At 43.5% G+C, this 24,662-nt stretch overlaps 1 protein-coding gene across 2 annotated transcripts in view; it reads right to left on the bottom strand.

Annotated features, from left to right (window-relative positions):
• Positions 1 to 421: 421 nt before the first annotated feature.
• Positions 422 to 24,662, bottom strand: part of LOC306938975 (receptor-type tyrosine-protein phosphatase U-like) — a 171,716-nt gene continuing 147,475 nt past the window's right edge. For both annotated transcript variants that reach the window (XM_079523391.1, XM_079523392.1), the window contains 10 exons: positions 20,151 to 20,248; positions 18,038 to 18,154; positions 17,229 to 17,383; positions 16,605 to 16,740; positions 14,107 to 14,256; positions 9,595 to 9,912; positions 6,577 to 6,702; positions 4,826 to 4,983; positions 4,550 to 4,685; positions 422 to 3,066 (listed from right to left, as the gene is read on the bottom strand). In XM_079523391.1, the coding sequence (XP_079379517.1) occupies positions 3,004 to 3,066; positions 4,550 to 4,685; positions 4,826 to 4,983; positions 6,577 to 6,702; positions 9,595 to 9,912; positions 14,107 to 14,256; positions 16,605 to 16,740; positions 17,229 to 17,383; positions 18,038 to 18,154; positions 20,151 to 20,248 (1,457 nt within the window). In that variant the 3' untranslated portion in view covers positions 422 to 3,003. The remainder of the gene's footprint in view (positions 3,067 to 4,549; positions 4,686 to 4,825; positions 4,984 to 6,576; positions 6,703 to 9,594; positions 9,913 to 14,106; positions 14,257 to 16,604; positions 16,741 to 17,228; positions 17,384 to 18,037; positions 18,155 to 20,150; positions 20,249 to 24,662) is intronic.

Raw genomic sequence — 24,662 nt, 5'->3', positions numbered from 1 at the left:
TAACATTTTACACTTTAGATATTTAAATAGCAGATCTACAAGCTCTATAAACGTGTCACATCACGACACATTCCGAGCTTCTAGGTATTCTATCTTCGAAACATTTAGATTATTGCTGATTAATAATACGATTAGTTAATAATCTTAATCTGCAAAGTAACGAGTAACTAAAGCTGTCAAATGATTGTAGTCGAGTAGAAGTATAAAGTATCAAAAATGGAAATAATCCAGTAAACGTACCTCAAAATTGTACTTAAGTCAGTACTTTGTTACTTTCCACGACTGCAGCAGTTTATGGATGCAGATAAATTGTTCCTCTTCTTGCGGCTGCAGCCCGTATCTCCCATTCCAGCCCGGCTGCAAGACAAGTTTCCAGTGCATTCTGGTGTGGAAATACTGGCTTGACCATTACCAATTAAATTCCTTTTAATTTAATATAATGAAACACTTTACAAAAAATGTACAAGTACACAACAGGTCATTGTTGATGTTAGTCATAAACCAAACCATAAATTAATGGATGTTTACAAGTACTGCATGGAGCACCGGAACAACAAAGCTTTTCTTTATGGTATGGAGAAATACACACTAGCTCGCAAGTGCAAAATAAAAGTCTGTTACATCAAATAAATCACATCCCACTTTTGACACACTAACCTTTGATGCTTGGATGCAACAACAACAAAAAAACGTTTTTGACAATAAAGAACATTTCAAAGGGAAAATGTTCCCTTGCCAACAACAGTTTGAGGCCACAGACCATGAAATGAACAACCATGGAACCAAAAATACGAGCAAGGAGAATTAGTGAGCGTCGATTTCAATCTGTGTCCCTTTCGACTTCTTTAAGAACAGAGTGAAAGCAGCGTGCTGGAGGCACAGAAAATTAGCTGTGAGTACCTACGACCCCTTAAGGACATCAGACCTTTTGTATGTGGGGTTCAGCACTACCAGACAATAACCTCAAGCAAGTGCAAATCTGTGTCCTTTACAAAGTTTAGGGGAGTGACTGCCAACATTTTTGCACCGGGGTCCAGTTGGGAATCTCGAATCACCCACCTGAAGCTTGTTTACTGTAATGATTGTCAATTGATTGTGTTCTGGCTTGGATCAATGGAAGTACCGTAATATACTTTAGTAGTATAAGTTCATATTGTCATTTCATTTTTCAAAGGTTTTAAGAAAAAATACCATGACATTGTTTATTTTCATCAAATATTATCATTAAAATCGTATTGTTTTGGCAATTATTTGGGGTCCTACTTGCAATATCCTCACGGCCCACCAATGGGTTGGGAACCACTGCTCTAGGGAGTGTGATCAACCCTGGAGGACTGACTGCAGCTTAGTATCGACTGGCACTACTCTGGCTGGGACAGTAAGCTGCGACCTGTGGTCTGTGTAAAGCCCTACGTCAGTGAGACTTTAGTTTAAACAGTGACTTCTGACATGCTCACATCTACCTGCAGGAGTTTTCCTTTCAAAACTACAGTATGTACAAAATAAATAATAAAAGGTGCAAGCAGCAATAACGGGGGCCAAGCAACGAGTGCAACACTCCACAGCAACAGCATGTGGTCAAACGGGGGCGGGGGGCATGAGATATGTCTGTTCAAAGTTCATGTCTTCAATCGATTGCTATATCGCCCGCTGCAGCGTTTGCCCTCTAATAAACATTTTACAGTATGCATGGCCGCTGTGCCTCTTTGTTATAATACAAACAGCAACTAAATAGGAATGAAAAAGGCAAGCCTGCAAACAGAAAAAAACAACATGGCTACTCTAAGACTTGAGGTCTGAGGCTAAGGCAGATCGTTGTAGATTGTGAATTCATGGTTTTGCAGTGATTCTGTCTTCCTTCTGAGCACTTTCTTCGATCACAGTGATCTGCATGCCTGGCACATTTTGGCTGACTTCCAACTGCAGTACCATCAGTCCGAGTCTCCTCGCGCACCTGGCCACATGCCTGCTGCTTGCCGAAGGCAGTGGTACAGTGATTGAATTAGCTCTCTGGAGGCACGGGCGCTTGGTCTGCCGCTTGGCTGGAGGCGTTTATTTTCTTCTTTCTCTTAAAGATATTTTCTGGATAGTACAGTGGAAGAGTGACAGGAAACAGGGAGAGAGATACGGGGAGTGACACGCAGCAAAGGCCGCTGGGCTTGGGAATCGAACACGCAACTCTGGCAAGCTGCATTAGAGCCTATTATGTGGTATGTGCCTTAATCACTAGGCCACCGGCGCCCCAATATTGCCTGGAAATGTTTTTAAAACGGCCTGTGGGCTGGAGCAGCGTTCGCACCTGCTCTTCCAACTGCTCTTCCAGTTATGGGCGGGACAGAGATCACATCGTCCACAGTCCACATTGAGGTATTTTCAATGTCCACATCATGTCATCATGTCTGGCACCTTCCTCCAGGTGCCAGAGTCTTGAATAGCAGACGGTTCAGCGTCTCCTCTACAACAAAACACGCAATTCACACCTGTCTCACTCAATGAGTGCGTGTAAGTAATACTCTGGTTATGGAAATGGTCAAGGGACTTCCAAAATGGAGGCAAGTATTATAACAAACACTTTACAATAAGACAACCATTGTTACAGTGTAACTACGCCATTAAGTACAGTGTCGAGGTCACAGGATGTTGTTGCTCTACTACGGGGTGGGAGCAGGCGGTCAGCTCACCGCGACAACGGCCACTCCATTTTTATTTTTTTAACACATTTCCTGTCAAGTGTTCCTCTGGATTGGCGGGTTTCAGTGGCACCAAAGCGTACAGGTTGCAAATAAAGGTATCATCGGTACAGAAGGGTGTCATCAGTGTAGCGTTTTACAGTCAGTGAACGTGTTGTTCTCAGTGTCATTAATGAAGAGGTCGTGTTTGATCCAGACATTGAAAAGACGACAACCAGAGCTGTGCACAAGGACTGAGGAGCCGATGGTTCAAGTCCCACCGAGTCGAGACGCGAAACCAAGGTGTAGCAACCTCTAGTGATGTGGATCAATGCTATCTGACCTCCAGACAGTCCAGGTACTCCTGGGCCAGTTCATAACAGAACCGATACTGCTCCTGAAACACAAACACACACAAAGCTTACAGAAGGTAAAGTCATGGTCACGTGACTGGGCTGCGCCATGACGCTCTCGGTGGCAAATCTCATACCAGACGTTCAATACATGGCAGTGCCAGTTGGACCAGCTCATGATAAACAAACATTCACACACACACACACACACACACACACACACACACACACACACACACACACACACCACACCACACACCACACACCACACACCACACACACACACACACACACACACACACACCCACACACACGTTAAGGCTGTGCCAAACACCAACAGAACAATAACCTTTTTTTCCCCGGCTGCGGCACGGCTTCCCAGACCATGTTTTATGCAATGTAACATAATGTTTGCGGTTTATTTACATCAACCTCTGATGTGCTTTGCTATTAATTGCCTTAGAGATTTAGCCGTTTCTGGCGATAGACACAGGGGTCAAATGGTGCACCATCTCTCTACATAGTGGTTTGTACCTCCTAACCTCCTGAGATAACTGTTCATGGTACATTGCTGATTGCTGATTGCTGACAGAGTGCAGAAATGTAAACCACAAGCTCAGTGTCATTTGTGTCTGACCAATCCCACATGATGTTCGGCTAGTTAGAAAATCTTGGATGTGCAAAAACTGCATAACTGAACGTCAGCAAAGGCCTACCCAAAGTAAATTTTATTTTGTTCTTATTGACCGCCCTAAGCCGAGGGAAAAAAGTTATTGTTCAGTAGAGAGTATGCTACAGCAGGGGTTCTCAACCTTTTTGGCCGGGGACCCCCGGAAATGCTTTGGCAATGTCTCGGGACCCCCGCCCCGCCCCCTCCCGACCCCCAATATAAATTGACTGCTACAATAACCTTAATAATAGAGACAATACACCATAAATAAATACTGAAACCAGATATAATCATTAGGGAAGGTGTATGCATGTACTATGTGTATTATATGTAAACTCTTCATTTCCACTTTCCAGACATTCAGTTACAAAAAGGAAAAATACATCTTTTTATTTATTTATTTATTTTTTTGAAAATAATTTGGGGACCCCCCAAAATAATTCGGCGACCCCCCGAGGGGTCGCGACCCATGGGTTGAGAACCCCTGTGCTACAGCATTGAGGCACTGACGCTAGAACTGTGCAAAGCCAGGCAGTAATATGAATCCGTTTGCTGGACAAGGTAGCTGAATAAACAAGACGGTAGCTGTTTCAGTAGAACCTCATGAATAAACATGTACCAATTACTCAGCCTACAAAGTGCTAAAGAGGGCCAGCCGACTCTCCTATAGAGAGAGCCAAGATCATTTCATAACGTGTGTGATGATGAAATAGGATGTAACAAGCCATGATACTGTGGTTATGTGGATGTGACACATCGCACCTGGCTGAAGCTACAGTCAAGGGCTGGCCAGAAAAAGGCAGACAGATTACATTTATAGCAGGATAATAATAAAAAAACAGAAACGTTTAACTCACCATGGTCTCCACCATGTTTGGCTTTGAGTTGCGCAGCGTTTTGGCAGCGAAGAAAGAGTCGACCACTCTGTGATGGCGGATCATTTCCAGGATCATGGTGCAGGCACAGAAAGTACCACTTCTACCACCTCCGTTCCTGTTCCCAACAAACAGAAACACGCACATAGATTCACTGTTCACTTCAAAGGGAGTTGTAAGGATCACTGTATCACTGTGTGGATGATGTTAGTATCACTGTGTGTTTCATGTTGTATCAATGTATGTGTATGGACTCACAGGCAGTGGACGATGGTGCGTCCCTCTCCACATTCCTCCTGCCAGTTGTGCACCTGGGCCAGCAGGCTGAGGAAGGCCTTCTTGGAGTCGGGAATGTCGCGGTACGGTGACCAGCGCAGGAACTGGAAGTGACGCACCACCAGTGGGCCTTCCTGAAGCTGGACACAGAGACAATGTGTGGTTTTGGGGGGTTACATTTCATTCATTCAATTATGGACTTGCAGCTTCCATTAAAAACATCCTTCTACCCTAATGGAAAGGGGGTACACAAGCACATGGCCATTTATCCGTTCGCCTTCTCCTACCAAACCACTCCGTTAGCACACATCTCTCCATGCACAAAAAATCCTGCACACCACCCGAATCCATATGCACTACATCGCTTCCCCACAACTGCCATATTTACTGTATAAAATTTACTTTGGTCAGACACACTGTTATTGCGCAACATTTCACTGTGATGCAAATTACATCACAAATTTCCCACTCCCCTCCCCCTCCCCTTTCCACTGCACACACACACACACACACACACGCGCGCACACACACACACACACACACGCGCACAGGCACACACACGCACACACACACACACACACACACGGCGCAGCAGTACGGTACAGCACAGTACAGTATGGTACAGTACAGCCATATAGCACAGTACTGTACAGTATGGGAAGGCACAGCACAGTACAGTATGGCACAGTATGGTACGGTTCGGTACAGTATGGCACAGTACAGTATCAGTATGGCACAGTATGGTACGGTTCGGTACAGTATGGCACAGTACAGTATGGCACAGTATGGTACGGCTCTGTACAGTACAGTACAGTACAGTACAGTACAGTACAGTACAGTACAGTACAGTACAGTACAGTACAGTACAGTATGGGACAGTATTGTACAGTACAGTAGAGTACAGTACAGTACAGAGGACTACAGTACAGTACAGACTACAGAGGAGAACAGCACAGTACAGCACAGACTACAGAGGATAATAGCACAGAACAGCACAGCACAGTGCAGTACAGTACAGAGGAGTGCCGTACTTACAGTACAGTACAGTACAGTACAGTACAGTACAGTACAGTACAGTACAGTACAGTACAGTACAGTACAGTACAGTACAGTACAGTACAGTATTCCCGCTAGGTTGCCACATTTGCCACATCCAAGCAACTTATATACGGTAGGTATATATAAACATTGCCACTTGCCATGCTTGCTTTTATACGCAAATAAAAACAAGCAAAACAAAAAATAGGGCCACTCAGCCAGGTTGCCAAATTTGCACTTTCCATGCAACTGGGTATATGAAAACATCATGGGCTGCCATGTTTGTTCTTCCAAGTAAAAAAAACAAAAAAACAATATTGCCCTCTCGCTATTGCCTTCTTCCTATTTGCGACGCGTGGTGCTAGGATGAGCGGGCCGCAGGCCCGCGAAATTCTAGTTTCTATAACCATTTCTCCCTCCCTTTTTATTTCATTGGTATATTGTTTTGTATTTCTTTTATACCTCTTCCTACATCTATTTTATGTCCCAATCTTTAAATCTTCTTTTATTTAATCTCTGGTCCAAGTCTTAATCTCTTGTATGGCATCTTATAAGTAGCTGTATTCTTTATCTACGTCTTGCTGCTTGTGCTTAATTTCACCCTATTCCCTGTAAAAATCTCTAAGTCTATGCAAATAAAATGTATTATTATTATTTATTTATTTATTTGTTATTACTAGTCCATTCGGACTTACCCGCGTGATGTTCTGAATGTGGAACAGACGGATGATGACGTCATCGTCGGCAGTTCTGGACAGAAGCTCCACCGTCATCGGTCCAAACTGCTGGAGTCCTGGTTCAGGCCAGTACTGAAGACATGGCTGAGAGAGAGAGAGAGAGAGAGAGAGAGAGAGAGAGAGAGAGAGAGAGAGAGAGAGAGAGTCAGATAAGGAGGACAAATCATGATGTCACAGCCCGCCATGAGGCACAGTAACAAGACACCAGAGTATTGACAACAGCGACAATATTAGCCTAAATGACAGTGATTACATTCCTAAAGGAGTCATGAATTAAATGAACAAAACAACAACCAGTCACGTACTGTATGCCTCCCCTCCTTTTGACTTATTCAACAGCTTAAATCATTAGCATGAGCTCATTATAAATGAATGCGGTAGGGGAACCTTGGCTGTGGCTTGGAGCTGATGGAAGCAGTCTGAGTCAGTGATGGGAAAAAAAACTTAGTGCCACAAACAAGTGGGAAGTCCTAGAGTTCCCAAGGAGAAAGGAAATCCAAGGTGACAATAGAGAAGACCATTGTATAATGCAAAAATAGTTTGAATGCCTTCAAACAGCTATCATCCTTGAAACGCGTTGCTGAGTAGTCTGTAGCTTTTAACTAGTTTTAAGCCAAGTTTGTTCTTTTACGTAACAAAACAGTTTCAAACATTTTTTGCATTACACAGTGGTCTCCCTCCTCTTATGTTTTTGCCTTGGACAGTAACTAAGCACATTTAGAGAGTGGAAGAGTAGAGCACTTCCATCACTGGGAGTTTGTGTAGCTCCAATCGGAACCTCTCCCTCTTCTGCTGTATTTCTGTTACGAACTTACAACCCCCTGTCTAGGGTAGGGGGAAATAACATAATGAGGAGACAGCTTTTACAAAAGAAGATTCGTTTTTATTATCTCTCTTTTTTCTTTTGAGAGAGATGAATAATGGCCAATGAATAATGGCTTCAGGGTGTCAGTTTACATTGGAGAAAACCTGTCTAACTAAGAAAATAAAAAGTATCCCTAACTAAAAGTCCCTAACCAAATGAAAACAAAGATACAATTATACTAACCTAACTAACCTAACTAAGACAAATACAATAAATTGGATCAAACAAAAACTACGGTATGGGAAAGTAGGGTTTAATAATAGAATAAATAACTTAGGATCTAGCCTGGTCTAGCCAGCCTGCTTTCTGGTCTAGAGGGGCGGGCACGGGTCGGGCACGCAAGGAGCAACCGCTGTACAAATGTCCATGCAATTTGATCAAAGATCTCGGGAGGAGATAGATTTTAAATGTTTTTTCATATAATTCAAAATGGCAGGTGATCTAAAGGTCAGAGGTCAAAAGTAAGAACACGATACTTGTTTGGCATGAGGAGACGCATGTGTGTATCGAAGTTTCATTGCCGATGTGGTCAAACGGTTCATGAGCAAAGTTTGCAGATTGTGACACCGGCAAATATTGGCCAATATTGTTGATTCCAAAAAAGTAAAGGTTGTCCCCCCTGCTCCCAGATGTTTAAAATTTTAGCAGTCAAGAAAATCGAATCGCTTTTTAGTCAGCCTGTGCCATGTTCCCAATGCAACCTTAGCAGCACTGTGCATGCGGACGGGGGTTGACTGGCCACAGGCTGGCTAAAAAAGCAGGGGGGAACAACTTGGTACGATGTGTGGATAAAGGTTTAAAGAAACAAGAATAGTGGCCAATATTTGCCGGTGTCGCAATCTGCCCGGCCCCCCTACGCTGTGGGACCTCATCTTGGCACTATATAGCTGAGGCAGAGGTTCTAAATTGTGCTAGGGGTTTGTGCACCACGGACCCCATTAAATAAAACTGATAAGGGCTCTGTCCCCGGGCCAGGCGAGTGGGAGGAACTCACGGGGGAGCGATGGCGTTGACATGCTAATGATGTTAGCGGTGACATCAAGGAAAGGTGGAGAAGGGAGGGGGCCCCAGAGGAGTTGATAATGTCTTGTCACAGTGATGGAACGGTATTAACAGGTGACATTGGGCAGGAGGACAGATAAATATTTATATGCCGAGACAGCTAGGAGACGAGCAATCCCTTCTGAGGGGATGATGGGGTCACGCGAGGGAGGTCCCGTTAATCCAGTGAATGAATGAGAGAGAGATAGAGAGAGAGAGAGAGAGAGAGAGAGAGAGAGAGAGAGAGAGATGGTAAATAGTGATGACGAATCCGATATGACAAAGTGACAGAGCAGAAACAGGAAGACGTGCGAACAGAAGAGAAGACATGAACAAACACCAACCAAACGATAAGAATGTGAACACATTAGCATTTCAGCGCTGGGAAGAGGAATACACCACCATGTCTTTACCACAGAAATGCATGACAGAAAAGCACTGTCAGCTCAAAAAAAGCCATTCTGTTGACACACAGCCTTGTATTTGTATGTATGTAATTTATGTATGTAATGTAATAATAGTGGGGAACCCCTGGAACCCCCCATTATTATTGAAAGTCTTTTGTTAGGAAGGGCTGTCACGATTACAAATTTAAGTTGACGATTTCCACACAAATACTGTAATTGCGATTAACACCCCGAACACCCGGGGGCCGGGGTTATTTAATCCATTCAATTATAGCGCCCAGCGATTTATAGCAGCGGAGCACATTTAGCGACAGACCGGATGTTATCTCGGATGTGGCTGAAGTAGCTATATGTAGCCAAAACACTCTTGAGGCAATCGACAACAACGGGAGGTAGGATAAATTCTAATTCCGTCTAACACATGATCTTTTCTTAGAATCTTAGATATTTAGATTCTTTTTTTTGTTTTTTGAAAATGTATTTACATGTTTCAACATGGAAACGATTGGCGGTTATGCAAAAATATTTGCGCTTATCTCAAATAATTGTGATTAGATTATGTAATAAATGTGACAGGCCTAATTAGAAAAAAAAACCTTGAGATACAGGATCTCGTTTTTACGAGGGGGTCCCACAGAGAAGCAGTGGTGTGCCGTGTCTCACCCAGGCAGAGTTGGACTGGTTGAGTTGGTTCAACATGACCACCGAGGTGCAGCCGTAGTCAAACACCAGCCTCCAGAAGTCCGTGGTGGTCCCTGGCAGGGGGTGGGGCGTCACCACGAAGGCGGAAGCTCGGTGGAAGCTGTCGGCGAGCGCAGCGTTGATGTAGTTGTTGCCCTCTTCGCCCTCAGGGGAGACCAGAAAGGCCAGCGAGCGGTCGGGTGGCAGAACGTCCATGCTGCGGTTCTTCTCGCGGTTCCTGGGCATCAGAGAGACGCTGCACTCTTCCATGTCCAGGTGAGGAGTCACCGAGTTCAGTGTCTGACGCACGCAAACAGAGAGACCATGTTTAGTACAGAAAGCTGCGTTTACCCCAAGGTTCTAATAGATTTGGATTAGTCATTATAGTTTAGTTTTAGATTATTATAATTGATTTGTTCAGTCAATGAGTAGTAGTAGAATAGATAGATAGATAGATAGATAGATAGATAGATAGATAGATAGATAGATAGATAGATAGATAGATAGATAGATAGATAGATAGATAGATAGATAGATAGATAGATAGATAGATAGATAGATACTTTATCAATCCCCAAGGGGAAATAGTAGAATACAGTAGAATACACTACTACAGAATGTAGTAGTAGTATTATATCTTTTTCGTAAACTATAATAACCTTGATTTAAACTGGCAGCTATAAAAGCTGTATAACGACCATGCATCATGAGCTACTGCTACACTGTCGCCGAGTCACTGTTGAAATGTTGCTCATGACATTATCAAGGATGCAGCTGTACGTTTAGATTGATGAACATCAAAATAGAAAAGAAAAGGGAACTTGGCTCATAAATCTTTTTTCCCCACCATTTCAAGCAGGAATTGTGTGGGGAGAGAAGCAGAGTGGAAATTGTGAAACACAAATATATGACTGATTGACACTGCATAATTTGATTGCTGAAAAAAAAAAACTGTGTAGCTTTGTCACGGGCATCAAAAGCTGCAAGCGCCAGCCGTCAATTTGTATCTGAATGTCACTGGCTTCCATTAAGAATAGATAGATTGAATGTAGCCTGTCACTTTGTAGTTGCTAGTGTGAATGCCGCATTATACGTTCTTTTCTCAGTCGAGCACCACAGTCGTGTGACAAAGAGTGACAAATTGGAGTGGACTTTATTGCTACGTCTCCACTTTTAACAGCGCATCCCTCAGATCACTGGGAGGATGCCATTAGTTAAAGGAACCAGGAATAAAGTAATCAATTATAATATAATTTATAACCCTAAACCTAACTTAAGAAATGGAGAATGCAATGCATTAGATGCTATCAGTCTGTCAGAAAGTGTGTGTGTGTGTGTGTGCGTGCGTGCGTGCGTGCGTGCGTGCGTGCGTGCGTGCGTGTGTGCGTGCCAGCAGGTGTTGATTACAACTGAGGCAAACTGATAACTGGAGAGAGCGAGAAAATGTGATGAGACTGAGAGACGCAATATCACAGAGAGATAAGGACAAAGGAAGTAACAAAGGATAAATTAAATAAAAAGATATAAACTATTGGATCAAAGTTCCCAGCTGTTTCATATCTGTAGAAACTTTTAAATTGGTAAATAAATGGTAAATGGTGCATTTATATAGCGCCTTCATCCAAGGCGCTTTACAAAGATGATGCATTACATTCACCCACACATTCATACACTGATGGCAGCGGAAACCATGCAAGGTACCAACCAGCACATCAGGAGCAATTAGGGGTTCAGTGTCTTGCTCAAGGACACTTCCACACTCTGGGGGAGCCCGGGTTCGAACTGGCGACCTTGCGGTTACCATCCGGAAACTCTACCCCTGAGCCACCGCCACCGTCACCGCCTGAGCCAAATACAGTTATATCACTGCAGAACCTTTCAGGATGTTGATGGATAAAAACCCAATCTTGTACATTATGAATAAGCATATTATCAGGCCATTTAGTTGGAGCTGGCATGTGGACAGACCTAAAAGAAGTTAATTACGCTTCCTGTGAAAATGAGAATTTGTAATTGTGCTCTCCAAAGGTCACCAATCATCAACGATATTAAAATGCAAAACATACAGGCTGCATCTAACCTGACAAGGCAGCACGTAAATAATAGAGCATAAATCTAAATTAATGGAAAGGTCAAACTGACAACAACATGGATCTTCTGCTCCGAGTGTAGAGGCACAGGATGAACAGTTGTGGGTGTTATTTGGAAGCAGTGGTGGTAGAAGTTCTCCCATTTTTGGCCGGTGCCTAACCATTCCATTACGTAGCAATGTTTGTATGTATGTATGTCCCTTTGTCTGTCCCCGTGTCTGTATGTCCGAGCACGGAAAGCTGCAACACAGTAACTCTGTCATTTCTCGACCGTTTCGGAGGCGGGAAGGCTCGCCGGAACCGGGGACCCCCACACGGTACAGTTGCACCGCTCACTTTCACTTTTTTTTACTTACGTAAAAGTATCAATACGGCAATTTAGAAATACTCTGTGACGAGTAAAAGTCCAGAATTCAAAATTAACTATTAAGTCGCATTGCAACACATTGTGAGCTTGTAGATCGTCTATTTTCGAATGGCTGAAATGTATATAGTTCAAGTGGGTAATGTATGTTTGTAATAATAATCAAAATCTACAACGTAACTAAAAGTTTAAAATAATTGTTGTGAAGTAAAAGTACAATATTTGCCTCCAAGATATACAGTAGTGGAGTATTGAAAATTGGAAATACCCCAGTAAAGTAAAAGTACGTCAAAATTGTACTTGAGTAAATGTACTTAGTTACTTTCCACCACTGGTTGGAAGTTTGAATGTGTGCATGAGAGAGAGAGAGAGAGAGAGAGGCTGCTGGAAATGTGATTGTGCGTGTGAACGGTTGGAGTTAAGGGTCTGTCACATGTCAGACGCGGCTGTCATCAAAAAGTATTGTTTACAACGGCTGTGTGACCACCTCAAAAGCTCGGTGCTATTTTGGAGCGTCGACACGTGGCACAGACCAGAGAGAGAGGAGGAGACAGTGAATGGAATGACGGAGCACAGGCTGGACTCCCAGTTTGTGTGCGTGCGTATGTGTGTGTTTTGGTAGCCTATATGCCTCGTAAATTTCAGGTTGGTGCGATGCAGTTAAAATGATTAACTAGAAAAAGTTCCCCTCGGGGCAGGTCAGGTTGTGGCCTCCTGGTGGCGCTATAATAGGCCAATGTGAAAAGGGTGCCATTTGTTCTTATGCCTTTGATGGCAATTGGACGATTTGAGGCAAAAATCAACCTGTTAGTGGCGCTATAACAGGCAGGATATATTCCTCAGCCTAGTAGGAAAGTGCGTGAAAGATTTCACGTAAATTGCACGCTGCGTTCATGATTTTTTTTCAAAACGGGCCAATCTTGCAAACTTTGAAAGCCAATGTTAGCCAATTAGGATGGAATATGAAATATCGGACAGATCCGTTTTAAACACATGACTATAGAGATAGTGTGTAATGATTTGCGGGATTTTTGGACAGAATCTGGAGGAGTAATATAAAAAAAATGTTTTTCAAAAGTTAGCCTCCTGGTGGCGCTATAACAGGCCGTTCTGGAAAATGTGGAGCAGAGGTTCATCGTTGGCATCCAGGGAGTGTGTGTGCAAAATTTGGCATCGGCTGGGTTAACGGTGCCGGAGATTAGCTGTACACACACACACACACACACACACACACACACACACACACACACACACACACACACACGGACGGAGTGCAAAACATACTCTCTCCCCATCCCTTCGGCCTGGTGGAGACAATAACTGTCGTACAGCCTGTAATATTTAGTTGCTATGAGACGCAGATGAGATGAGTGCTACAGTAGGCTGTTGTATATTTTATGACGTGTGGTGCAGACGACAGCTAAAGGGAGCATTGACTAGGAACCTACAGACGGCAGGACTAATGTCTCTAGTGCCACCATTAGGCCACAATTTAAACTTAAACAGATCTCAAAATATAAGAGGTGGATTAATATGAAACTTTACATGCAGTTGCTTTGCGCAGTGGATTAACGCTATTTAAGTGACCCCATCCCCATGGTATTTTCTGCAGCACCACCTTCCAAAATGTCAACCTCGCACACAAGATATCTCATAATCTAATAGGCAGGTTAGACTGATTGCTACCGTTTTTTTGTTTGTTTGTTTTTAACTTCGCTTCTCAGTCTGGTAATCCTTCTATTTTCAAGGGACGGAAATGCACAAATGTCTTCTGATTGGTCTGGTGGGGGACCAGTGTTTTCCAATGTAAAACTCCAGTCACTTCCTACGAAATTGGTAACATTTGGAAATACAAGTCCCTGGCCAGACTGAGTAGCGAAGTGAGAGAAAAACTAACGTAGCGAATCAGTCTGGAATCCAGGATAGATTGCATTAGTATTGCCCAGATCATTAAGGATATGCTTGCTAATTATGTCCCCACAGGGATAGTCAAACGTGTCTTTGTGTGTGTGCATACACATGTGTGCATGCGTGCGTTACCTGGAACTCTTCTCTGAGCTGTGTGGTGTTGCTCTGTGAATCCACCTTCAGCATGTCTTTATAGGTCAGAGCAAAGTCATTAACAGGGATGGCCGTCTCTCCACACAGACACGCCTCCAGGATGGCATCGTGGATGAACACATACTGCTCCTAAAAGCACACAATCACAAACTTGTGAATATGACAGGAAGGTACAGAGCAAACTGTTCTTCCTGAGGAGGATCAATGTGTTCAACAGTAGGCTGCAGAGGTTACCAGCTAGACAGCGTCCTCTTCGCTATTGTGTGTGTGTGTGTGTGTGTGTGTGTGTGTGTGTGTGTGTGTGTGTGTGTGTGTGTGTGTGTGTGTGTGTGTGTGTGTGTGTGTGTGTGTGTGTGTGTGTGGGGGGGGGGGGGGATCAAGGGGAAAACAACACAAGAGATGCCCACAAACTTAGAGAGGAAGACTAGCTCTGTAGTTGAACTTGGAAGTTTGAGCAACTCAATGTCAAAATTGGATATTTCTTCTCAAAATGTGTAAAGTAAAGAATAACAGTATGCTTTGGAACATGGTCTGAACATTCATGGTACATCATTATCAGACCTCAATTTACCCTCCAACTTATTGTTTTGCCATAATGACTGGCTATCCACACGTCTCACGTTTTATAATTCATTGCAATGGGTGTCCTGGCCAACTTGGCCATGAGGACATGGTAGGGAACACTTCTTATTTATTGATTTATATTGTGGAAGTTAACAGACTTCTCAGGCAGGCCACTCTTCCATTTACACCCAGGGTTAGTGTTGTACTGACGTAGTGGTCTTGAGGCCAAGCCCTAACTGCTCCCGATGATGCCTTGCATGTTTTTCTCCGCCTTCTGTGTGTGAATAGTTGTGAGAATGTGTGGATGTAATGCACATTGTAAAGCGCTTTACACCACACAGCCTTAAAGTTTCAGTTTCTACAAGCTCACAGAGTGAGATTTGTAATCCTCCCTCCAAGACATGGCTCTCAAAACTAGAATTCCTCTAAGTAAGAAAGGGATTTGAACCCACTCACTATTTTTCCACATTTTTGAGTGGTGTAAACCACTCCTACAACTGGCTTTTGTGTGCAGAAAAAAATGAGCATGGTTGCTATGTTCAAAATAATTTCTGACGTAATTAAATCACACCCGGGTGAACTGGATGACCGTAGCAACCATGGTCATTTTCTCTGCACAGAAAAAGCCAGTTGTGAAATCACATCCGGGTGTGATTTCATTACGTCAGATCAGAGCTGATCAGGCTACATAATACCTTACCTTATTTCATTACGTCAGACATTACGTCAGACCACAGCTGATCATGCTATATAAAACCTTACACCACTCAGTTCACACGGGTGTGATTTTTACATGAAACCTACTGAGCACATTCATGAAGCCTAGAGGAAAAACCCTAACCATGCTACACCATGACTTTTCCTATAGCAACACTGATGGATAAATTTGAATTGTTGTAGATCTGTTATTTTGTGGATGGAAGTTTACATGTTTCCAATGACTTAAATCTCATGCCCTGCATAATTATGCCCCATGCCCATGTATTTGCCATGGGCCTCAGGTCACACTGTCCCACTGATTTCGGTTTTCACTTCTCCCCTAGCCCGCGAGTAAGATATAGAATTGTTACATCTCATTTCTGCCCCAGCGTAAAACAGTATTAAATCTCACTCTCCCCCAGTCAGCGAGTAAGATAAAGAATTGTTGTTTCCCGATTGTCTGCCTTTCTGTGGAAAACACCCTGTCTGCCAGAGCAGACAAGTTGTCTCCTAGTTACGTTAGCTGGTCGGCATTAACTTTGAATTATGAACTACATTTACATGATTAAATACATATCCCATACATTATGCTTCCTGGTTTGGACAGGAAGTGACAGTGAATCATCCTTTGGTTGTTTGACACGTTGCTCTGTGTAGCGTATTCATCTGATTACAATATCACATATATACCGTGTCCATTTTGTGGCACGGGGGAGAGACATTTTGTAATTTGGCTGTATGTGGGATCTGTTCTGTGCTCTCTCCGAACTGAAAATGAACTGACAAAACCATATTTGCTCTGACTGGACAATCATTCTTCCTGGTGGACTCACTTTTTTATTGGGTATTTTTCTAAAGAGTATTTCCTGCTTAAGGTAACATTTGGATATTGATCTTTCTCTTAAAAGTATTCCTTGCAGTATTCTCTGCCTAGATTTGTGAGGTTGAGTATTTATTTGTACTCTGATTACTTTTCAAAAGTATTTTTACAGTTATAGCTCTGGCTATCGAAGTAATACAGTCCTTTTTATCATTAGTAAATCATTAATTGTCCCTTCTGCATTTTATATGCAACAAATGGCCTTTCTCGCCATCTTTCCAACAAACACCCTCAGGCCAAAGGGCAGTTTGCAGGCTTTTAATTAAGGTACTTTGTTTAATATCACTTTAAAGTTTAAATTCGATCTCAGCCTTATATGGTAGTGGAAACTGACCTCTGTCTGGATCATGTTGATGCGTCGTGAACAGAGGGTTTTGACACAGTTGTAGATGTCCACCACGCCTTCACATTCAGCCATGTCCAGCATGACGTCCAGAACGATGTAGCAGCCTGTCCGCCCCGCCCCCATGCTGGAGAGAAGGCAAAACGTTGACACGGTTCAATCGAGTGCTGGTCACCTCTTAAGCCCTAACCACACCATCACTTCGAGACCCACCAAAACGGTTTTAGGTTTAGTCCCAGCAGTGTATATGACACAATGACACAAGTGATTCAATTGGTTCAATTCAATGGTTGCTTGCAACGACATGCGTCTACATGCATCTACTGTACTTGCAACCGTTTGGTTGCAAGGAGTTGCATGATGACCTATTGGTTTGGTTTACACTCAGTCACACTACAATGGCTACGTTTGGAATGACCCAGCATGAGGCGGGGCAGATTTATCAATGAACCAGTGGTTCTCAAAGTGGGGTCTGGGGGCCACTATGGGTCCTTGGAAGGGTCCCACGGGGTCCCAGCAAAATGTGTTAATATAGCGTCAAAATAAGTTCAACCACTTGCCTATTCAAAAATAGTTGATCTACAAGATCACAACCGTGTGTGGGGGGTCAGGTACCTGCAGTGCACCACCACAGGTCCGGCGTCGGGGGGCATGGAGCTCTTAACGCGGCGCAGGAAGGCCAGCAGTCCCGTGGCGTGGTAGGGAACGCCGTGCTCCGGCCAGGACGTTAAATGGAACTGGCACACCTCGTGTTTGGCAGGGTATCCTCTCTACACAAACAATTAAGAGAGTCTCACTGAGATGCTATCATGAGGAAGGCCCAACAAATTATACATCCAACAATACAATTATAAACCTAACAATGGTGTTTGCTGAAAGAACACCACAAACAGAAAATGCCGTTAAAGTCGCCAAGTGAGATGTGCTGGAAAAGAGAGCACGTATAGTATAGAAGACTGACACAGAATTTACTCTCCATGTACATAATTGTTTGAGTCGAGCTGTTTTGGAGGTGCAACGTGATGTGGGCGTCATGCTGCCAGACTGTGTAATTATTTGTATTATAGCTGGCCTTGTGTCAATTCCTTTTGATATTGTATAGATTTGTGTGAAAGCACGATTTAATTTACTTCATTTTGAGTTTTGTGTGGTGTCTCCCAGTCATAATCACTAAACTAGAAGTTTTGGCTCAATTTACTCACAGATACATGGCATTGGAACAGAGAGGTGGGTGGCACGGACAGAACAGGTTTAACAATAGAACATGTGTGAGTGGGTAGATACCTGACAGAAGATGAGTAATAGCATGTCCACACATGCGATGTGTATGTGTGTGTGTGTGTGTGTGTGTGTGTGTGTGTGTGTGTGTGTGTGTGTGTGTGTGTGTGTGTGTGTGTGTGTGTGTGTGCGTGCGTGAGTCTCACCCTCTCCATAGCAAAGGTGCGGACGGTGTATTCTGCTAGAGTTTCAGTCTTCAGCAACGTTATCTTGATGTCTCCATACAGTTCACTGTCATCAGGCCAGTACTTACAGCACTTTATCTGGACAGACAAACAAACCAACAGTATTTGTATTAAAGTGTGTGTGTGTGTGTGTGTGTGTGTGTGTGTGTGTGTGTGTGTGTGTGTGTGTGTGTGTGTGTGTGCGGTCGACTAAAGTGAAACAGCAGCTCAACGTACATTTCCTGAAGTGTCAAGGTATCTTATTTCAACATTTTACATTTCAGGCAGCCGTGCTGTTTTCAGCGGTAAATAAGGTGGCTGCCTTCTGTACAGAGTACAGGAGTACAGAGTACAGGAGTACAGAGTACAGAGTACAGGAGGTACAAATACCATCCCCAATGTAAATACAACAACATGGAATGGTCCTCAGGATGTACTGTATGCAAGAGTTGTTAAACGGTTTTCCCCATTTGGATTTCACATGAGAAAGATGATTTTGTAATTGGTTGTCTGAATGAACTAATTTTGCTGATTCAAAAACTGATTTTGATTTCTAATATAAGGGCGGTTTATAATTTATAAACCCCTAATAATTTAGCCTTTTTGACTCGCCAGTGGTTCCCAAACTTTGCAGGTCGAGACCCAAAAGAGAGATTACACGTTTGCCTGGAACCCAAACTAGTGTAAATAGCGGATCTACAAGAGCACAACACGTCGTTGTGACCTTGTAGATTGGCTATTTCCACTACTTTTTTTCACAGATTTTTTTTTCTTCACAAAATTACTGAAACAAATATTGAATTTTGTTAAAATTGAGTTTTTTTGAGAATATTTTAGACAAATGTTTTGAAAAAATAATAAATGTATTAACAAAATGTATGAAACAAAACATGAAGGGACCCATACAAACTTTTCCGCGACCCACAAATGGGTCCCGACCCAGTGTTTGGGAACAAGTGGACTAGACGCTTTGTAGAATGTTGCTGTGGACACAATCTGGCAGGCAGAGAGGTCTGGGGAGAGACTTCAGCACCACGGACAGTGCCTAGCTCTTGGCCAGCTGGTTGAAGCGACATAAGTGCCAATTCATCAGCTCAATTTGATGACATCTATTGCTTGTAGCGAGTGCTGTCAGCCTTGGGGTTTAAAAAAAAGCTGCATGTTTCTCCTTGGAAAGAGCTCACTCTTTTCGTGGAGGACAGAATCACTGCCGGGCGGTAAGCTACACACTCGATTGTTTACGTTGGGATAATCCGAATTATGAAAACTGTACATGACGAACTCTTGCTTGTTATGCAGGCAACTTAGGAACTCGCATATTGGACTAAACCCTGTAGGAAATACCCCGATCTGGGAAGAAATGTTTTCCGTCCCCCTTTGTCAACAAACTGTTCTGCTACAAACTGAAAAAAAAACCCACTCTGTTGTTGGTGTCAGTCAGCACTTCATAGTTCACATATTTATCCTTTAACCGCCAGTGAAATTAGTCGCTGAGCAAATCCCTAGTGTGTGAACCTGCCTGTGGCCCCTGTGTAATGTGTGAACGTAAAAGATGGCAAAGTGTGAGGTTTACACATCCTACATTCACAGACGCACAGCTTCATTCAGATCATCTTAAAAACTCTTATCATGAAAGAATCCTATGAATAAAACAGTGGGAATCCATGCCATCAATAAAGGGCTTTGTGTCAAACGTATCTCTGTACCAAATGTTCTTCAGTGGCACAGGGTCAGGCGTACAGCAGGCTGTAAGAAATAATAGGCTGTTATCAGGGGTGGCTGCTGCATTGCTGCAATCAGAACATCTTGGACCCTGCGTATAAGGAGGCGCGCGTCAGGGGTGTAAGGGGGTGTGCATCACAACATCCAGGACACCGCGAATAAGGGGGTGCGCATCCGGACTTTGACCTTGGAACACTGTCATCAATGTAGCTGGTGATTACTCATGACTCCCTACTTGGCCCCGCAAGAAGACACTACCTCCCACTGCTGCTCTGATACAACTACTGTATATAACAAATGATAAAGGGCAGCTCTGTAAAAGTGTTGCCTCCATCTATCTTCCCGGATGGGAGGTTTGGTCGGAGGTACGTACCCTGCCCACCTCCACCAGCTTGGTGATCATGACGATGCTGAAGCAGTTCTCCTGCCAAACCATTCTCCAGAAGTCATAGATCATCTCCTGCTTGGGACCTGTGGGGGAGGTGAAGGGGGAGGGGAGGTGCGCATCACACAAACAGGCAAGGGAGAAGGACAGAAAGAGGTGGAGATGCAGAAAAGATATGGAGGCAAAGAACGAGATGAAGATGAAGAAAGGTATGGAGGCAAAGAACGAGATGCAGAATGCAGATGAAGAAAAAGGTGGAGGCAAAGAAGGAGACAGAGGCACAGGTAGACATGGAGGTAAAGAAGTGGAGGTGCAGAAGGAGGTGGACGAACAGAAACCGGAGGAGAGACAGAAAGAGGTGCAAGAAAAGAAAGGGAAGGAGGCACCGACGGAGGCACAGAAGGAGACAGAGGTGCAGACAGGGAGGAGGATGCAGGGGGTGGAGAGATGAGCCATAAGTCAGGGTAAATAGCAGCAATAACCATCAACACAGACACGATGTAATCCATGCCAGGGAATAGAGTAACAGTGTGTCATTTGTGAACTATTGCCCATTCTGTGTTCTTCTCATATTGGGAGAAATGTCATTTCAATATACCCACAAATCCTGAGATGTTGCGTAAACAAAGCCCTGCGTTGGCTCACAGAGGCGCCGTTTGGTGACACAAATCACAGTCCTCAGGGCAGATGACACTTTCATTGATTTCATTACACTGTGCCTCTGATAATATCACAAGGCTCTATCTCATGCTGGCTGCAGAGCTGGTTATGCTGTGTGTTTTTAATGATCCCTTCATTTTTAACACTTCTCGACACCCACCCCTCCACACAGCTTCATAGGAACATTGTGTGACATCACAGTGAAGGAGGTCACACCATATAAGTCCTGCTACAATGATCGGACATTGGTGACACCATGACATCACTTTGTATTCTCTCACAAATGCACACATGTATCTCCTAATACATAGTGGCTTTGTTCCTATTAACAGACGGGTACGGTAGTTTTATTTCCCCTTTTTTAATTGGTATATCTGTGCATCTTTCTTTCTTTTTGAGCCCCTCCTATGCACAGATTTAATGTTTGTCTTTAGTTCAAAGTTTGTTTAGTAAATGCATTGACAATGAAGGGAAAATTAATGTCATAATGTGACGTTTACGTCATATTGTCTCTTTATTGTTAATGGCGTTTAATGTTTGTGTTGTCACCATTACATCACCTAATCAACATGAATTAGACTTTAATATATTAGCGCCCCTCACTTCACACAGGTGTGATTTTTTCACAAAGGAATGCTCAAATTCAACATTGTTCAGTTTCCAAGCTATTTAGGGGTTGTATTAGCATTATTCATGAGACCACTACTCTGAGTCAACAATAGCTGCTCAGATTGACTTATTTTCATCATTCAAAGTTCACATTGGTTACGATAATTATAATAACAAAAGTCACACCCGTGTGAAGTGAGGGGCACTCTTATCATCGTACATCTTGACGTAAATTCTCCATTCATTGTCAATGGGAATTTGTGTAGGACGAAAATAGCCGATTTGCTCTACAGTGATCTACACCAGGGGTTCTCAACCTTTTTGGCCGGGGACCCCCGAAAATGCTTTGGCAACGTCTCGGGACCCCCGCCCCGCCCCCTCCCGACCCCCAATATAAATTGACTGCTACAATAACCTTAATAATAGAGACAATACACCATAAATAAATACTGAAACCATCATCATTAGGGAAGGTGTATGCATGTACTATGTGTACTATATGTAAATTCTTCATTTCCGCTTTACAGCCATTCAGTTGCAAAAACAAAACAAAAAAATGTTTTTCTTTTTTTTTTTTGAAAATAATTTGGGGACCCCCCAAAATAATTTGGCGACCCCTCGAGGGGTCGCGACCCACGGGTTGAGAACCCCTGATCTACACTAATAGCTGAATATAGGGGGGGCTAGCGCCCCTCAAAACAATAAATAATATCAATGGCATTTATACTGCTGAATCCTCACCGTTATGCTCAATTCTGAAAGGCTTTTTCAAACCGTGCTGTTGCATCACAAAAAACAAAGCTGAAACAGTGAGGAGTAGCAGTGCCACACATGTACATCTTACAGCTGAAACAGTGAGGAGTAGCAGTGCCACACATGTACATCTTACACCCACAGAGCTGAAACAGTGAGGAGTAGCAGTGCCACACATGTACATCTTACACCCACAGAGCTGAAACAGTGAGGAGCAGTGCCACACATGTACATCTCACACCCACAGAGCTGAAACAGTGAGGAGTAGCAGTGCCACACATGTACATCTTACACCCACAGAGCTGAAACAGTGAGGAGTAGCAGTGCCACACATGTACATCTTACACCCACAGAGCTGAAACAGTGAGGAGTAGCAGTGCCACACATGTACATCTTACACCCACAGAGCTGAAACAGTGAGGAGTAGCAGTGCCACACATGTACATCTTACACGCACAGAGCTGAAACAGTGAGGAGTAGCAGTGCCACACATGTACATCTTACACCCACAGAGGTCTTTGATCTCAACAGTCAAACACAATCAAATTAAAGCAGCACTCCAGTATCATTATTTTTGGCAAACCTTACAAGGCTCTGTGGAGGCTGAGAGACACAATCATAACTGCCTTTATACAAGGAAATACTCATAATGATACCACATGACATCAGCAGCACCAGACCACAGTTTTGCCTTCAGAAGAGTGTAGTCTGTGGCAAACACTGAGGTGAGCAGGCAGCAGCCTTCAGCATGACTACAACCAGTTAATGAGAGTAACGTAATGAAAAATAATATATATACTATTACTTCTTCAGAGTAACGAGTAATATAACAAATGACTTTCACGTTTGGAGTAATAATATTACAATTAGTATTTTTGTAAAAGTAACTTAATTATTACAATTTTCAGGAGCCTTGGTGAAAAAACGTGATTTCCGTGTTGTTTACTTTGATTGTGTGTGTTGTTGTTGGTCGGCACCCAGCTAGGTAGACTGGGATGAAGTTGCTTTGCAGGCTGCTGATCCGTTCTGGGTCTACAACGGATACTGAAACCATGCATGCATGTGTGTGTGCTTGCAGAATATCAGATACAGAAGGGTGGGCCTAAACCATAGAGTTATAAATAGGACTCCCCAGCTATTAATTTCAATGGAAGTTGCTCACTGGCGTATGAAGCACCCGCAAAGAACGCTCTACTTCCGCATTTTTCCTGATTTGGGCACCAAGATTTGGTGGATGTACTGTAGGCTGCAGAAAACACAGGAACACTTGAAAAGTCTGAATATTGAGTTGAAAAGATGCAATTACTAATGTGGGGTGTAACGGAAAAATAAAGTCATGAGTAGTGTAACAAATTACTTTTGTATCTATCTATCTAACTAACTAACTAACTAACTAACTAACTAACTAACTAACTAACTAACTATCTATCTATCTATCTATCTATCTATCTATCTATCTATCTATCTATCTATCTATCTATCTCTCTCTCTCTCTACCGTGTCTGCCTCAGGGGGTTGTTTGTGGCTCACTCCTGAGTTTGGTGAATCACAGTGGCAACCTCCACATGCACCACTGATATCACGTTTATTTCTCCAGTGTCAGCTGTGCCGTAAACATCACCAGAGGGGGCGCTGGAGAAATAGATGCTGATTGATCCCATCGACTGAGTCAATCCATATGCATTGTATGCGGTGTTCTGCTTTTAGACACCACAGCACGTCGACTCTCGGGGGCGAACTTGGCCTCTCCGTCTCCCTTCCTCATCCAACTCCTCCCACACCTTCATTCTGGACAGAATGCAGAACGGGCCCATGCAGAGCACATGCTGCTCTCTTACATAGAAACATGTGGCTCCAGGCTCAACTCACTGGATCAGCTTCTATGGGCTTCTGCAGCAAGCAGCCCACAGAGAGGCAGACTATTCATATACAAACACCCACCGTTGATGCTTTACAGTGAACAGTGTGCAGCTTATGATGCGCAGCCTGCATAGCTATAGTTCAGGCAGACAACTCTTCTTCTTCTTCTTCTTCGTGGGGTTTTATGGCGGTTGGCATCCAAATAGTTGCATTACCGCCCCCTTCTGATCCGTGTGTGGATCAGACAAACTAAAACGTATTATATATATAACTTATCACCGTCCTGTGCAAACTTAATAGTGCCCACTCCAAAGTGATCCCCCTCTAATTGTCCATGGCAGACAACTCGTGAACGCACCTACCTGACCAGGTGACTAGCCACATGCACTCTTTGCCTGATCAGAGCGGCTATTTAAACTTCTCTGCGTACCTGCTCATTCCTGGCTTCCCTCCTGCTGTGCGGACTGTTGCAAGCTCGCAATTAATTTCCAATGGGAGTCACGTGGTTTGAAGAGACAAACGTGTTGTATGAGGGGGAGGGGGGCAGTCGAAACACAGCCGAAAGCCGTACAACAGCATCAAACAAAAATGTTGTGTCAAACCATGTGACTTCCATTG

Source organism: Electrona antarctica (genome assembly GCF_951216825.1).
Source record: "Electrona antarctica genome assembly, chromosome: 15".
Taxonomy (NCBI): Eukaryota; Metazoa; Chordata; class Actinopteri; order Myctophiformes; family Myctophidae; genus Electrona; species Electrona antarctica.
This window is presented reverse-complemented; position numbering and strand designations above follow the sequence as displayed.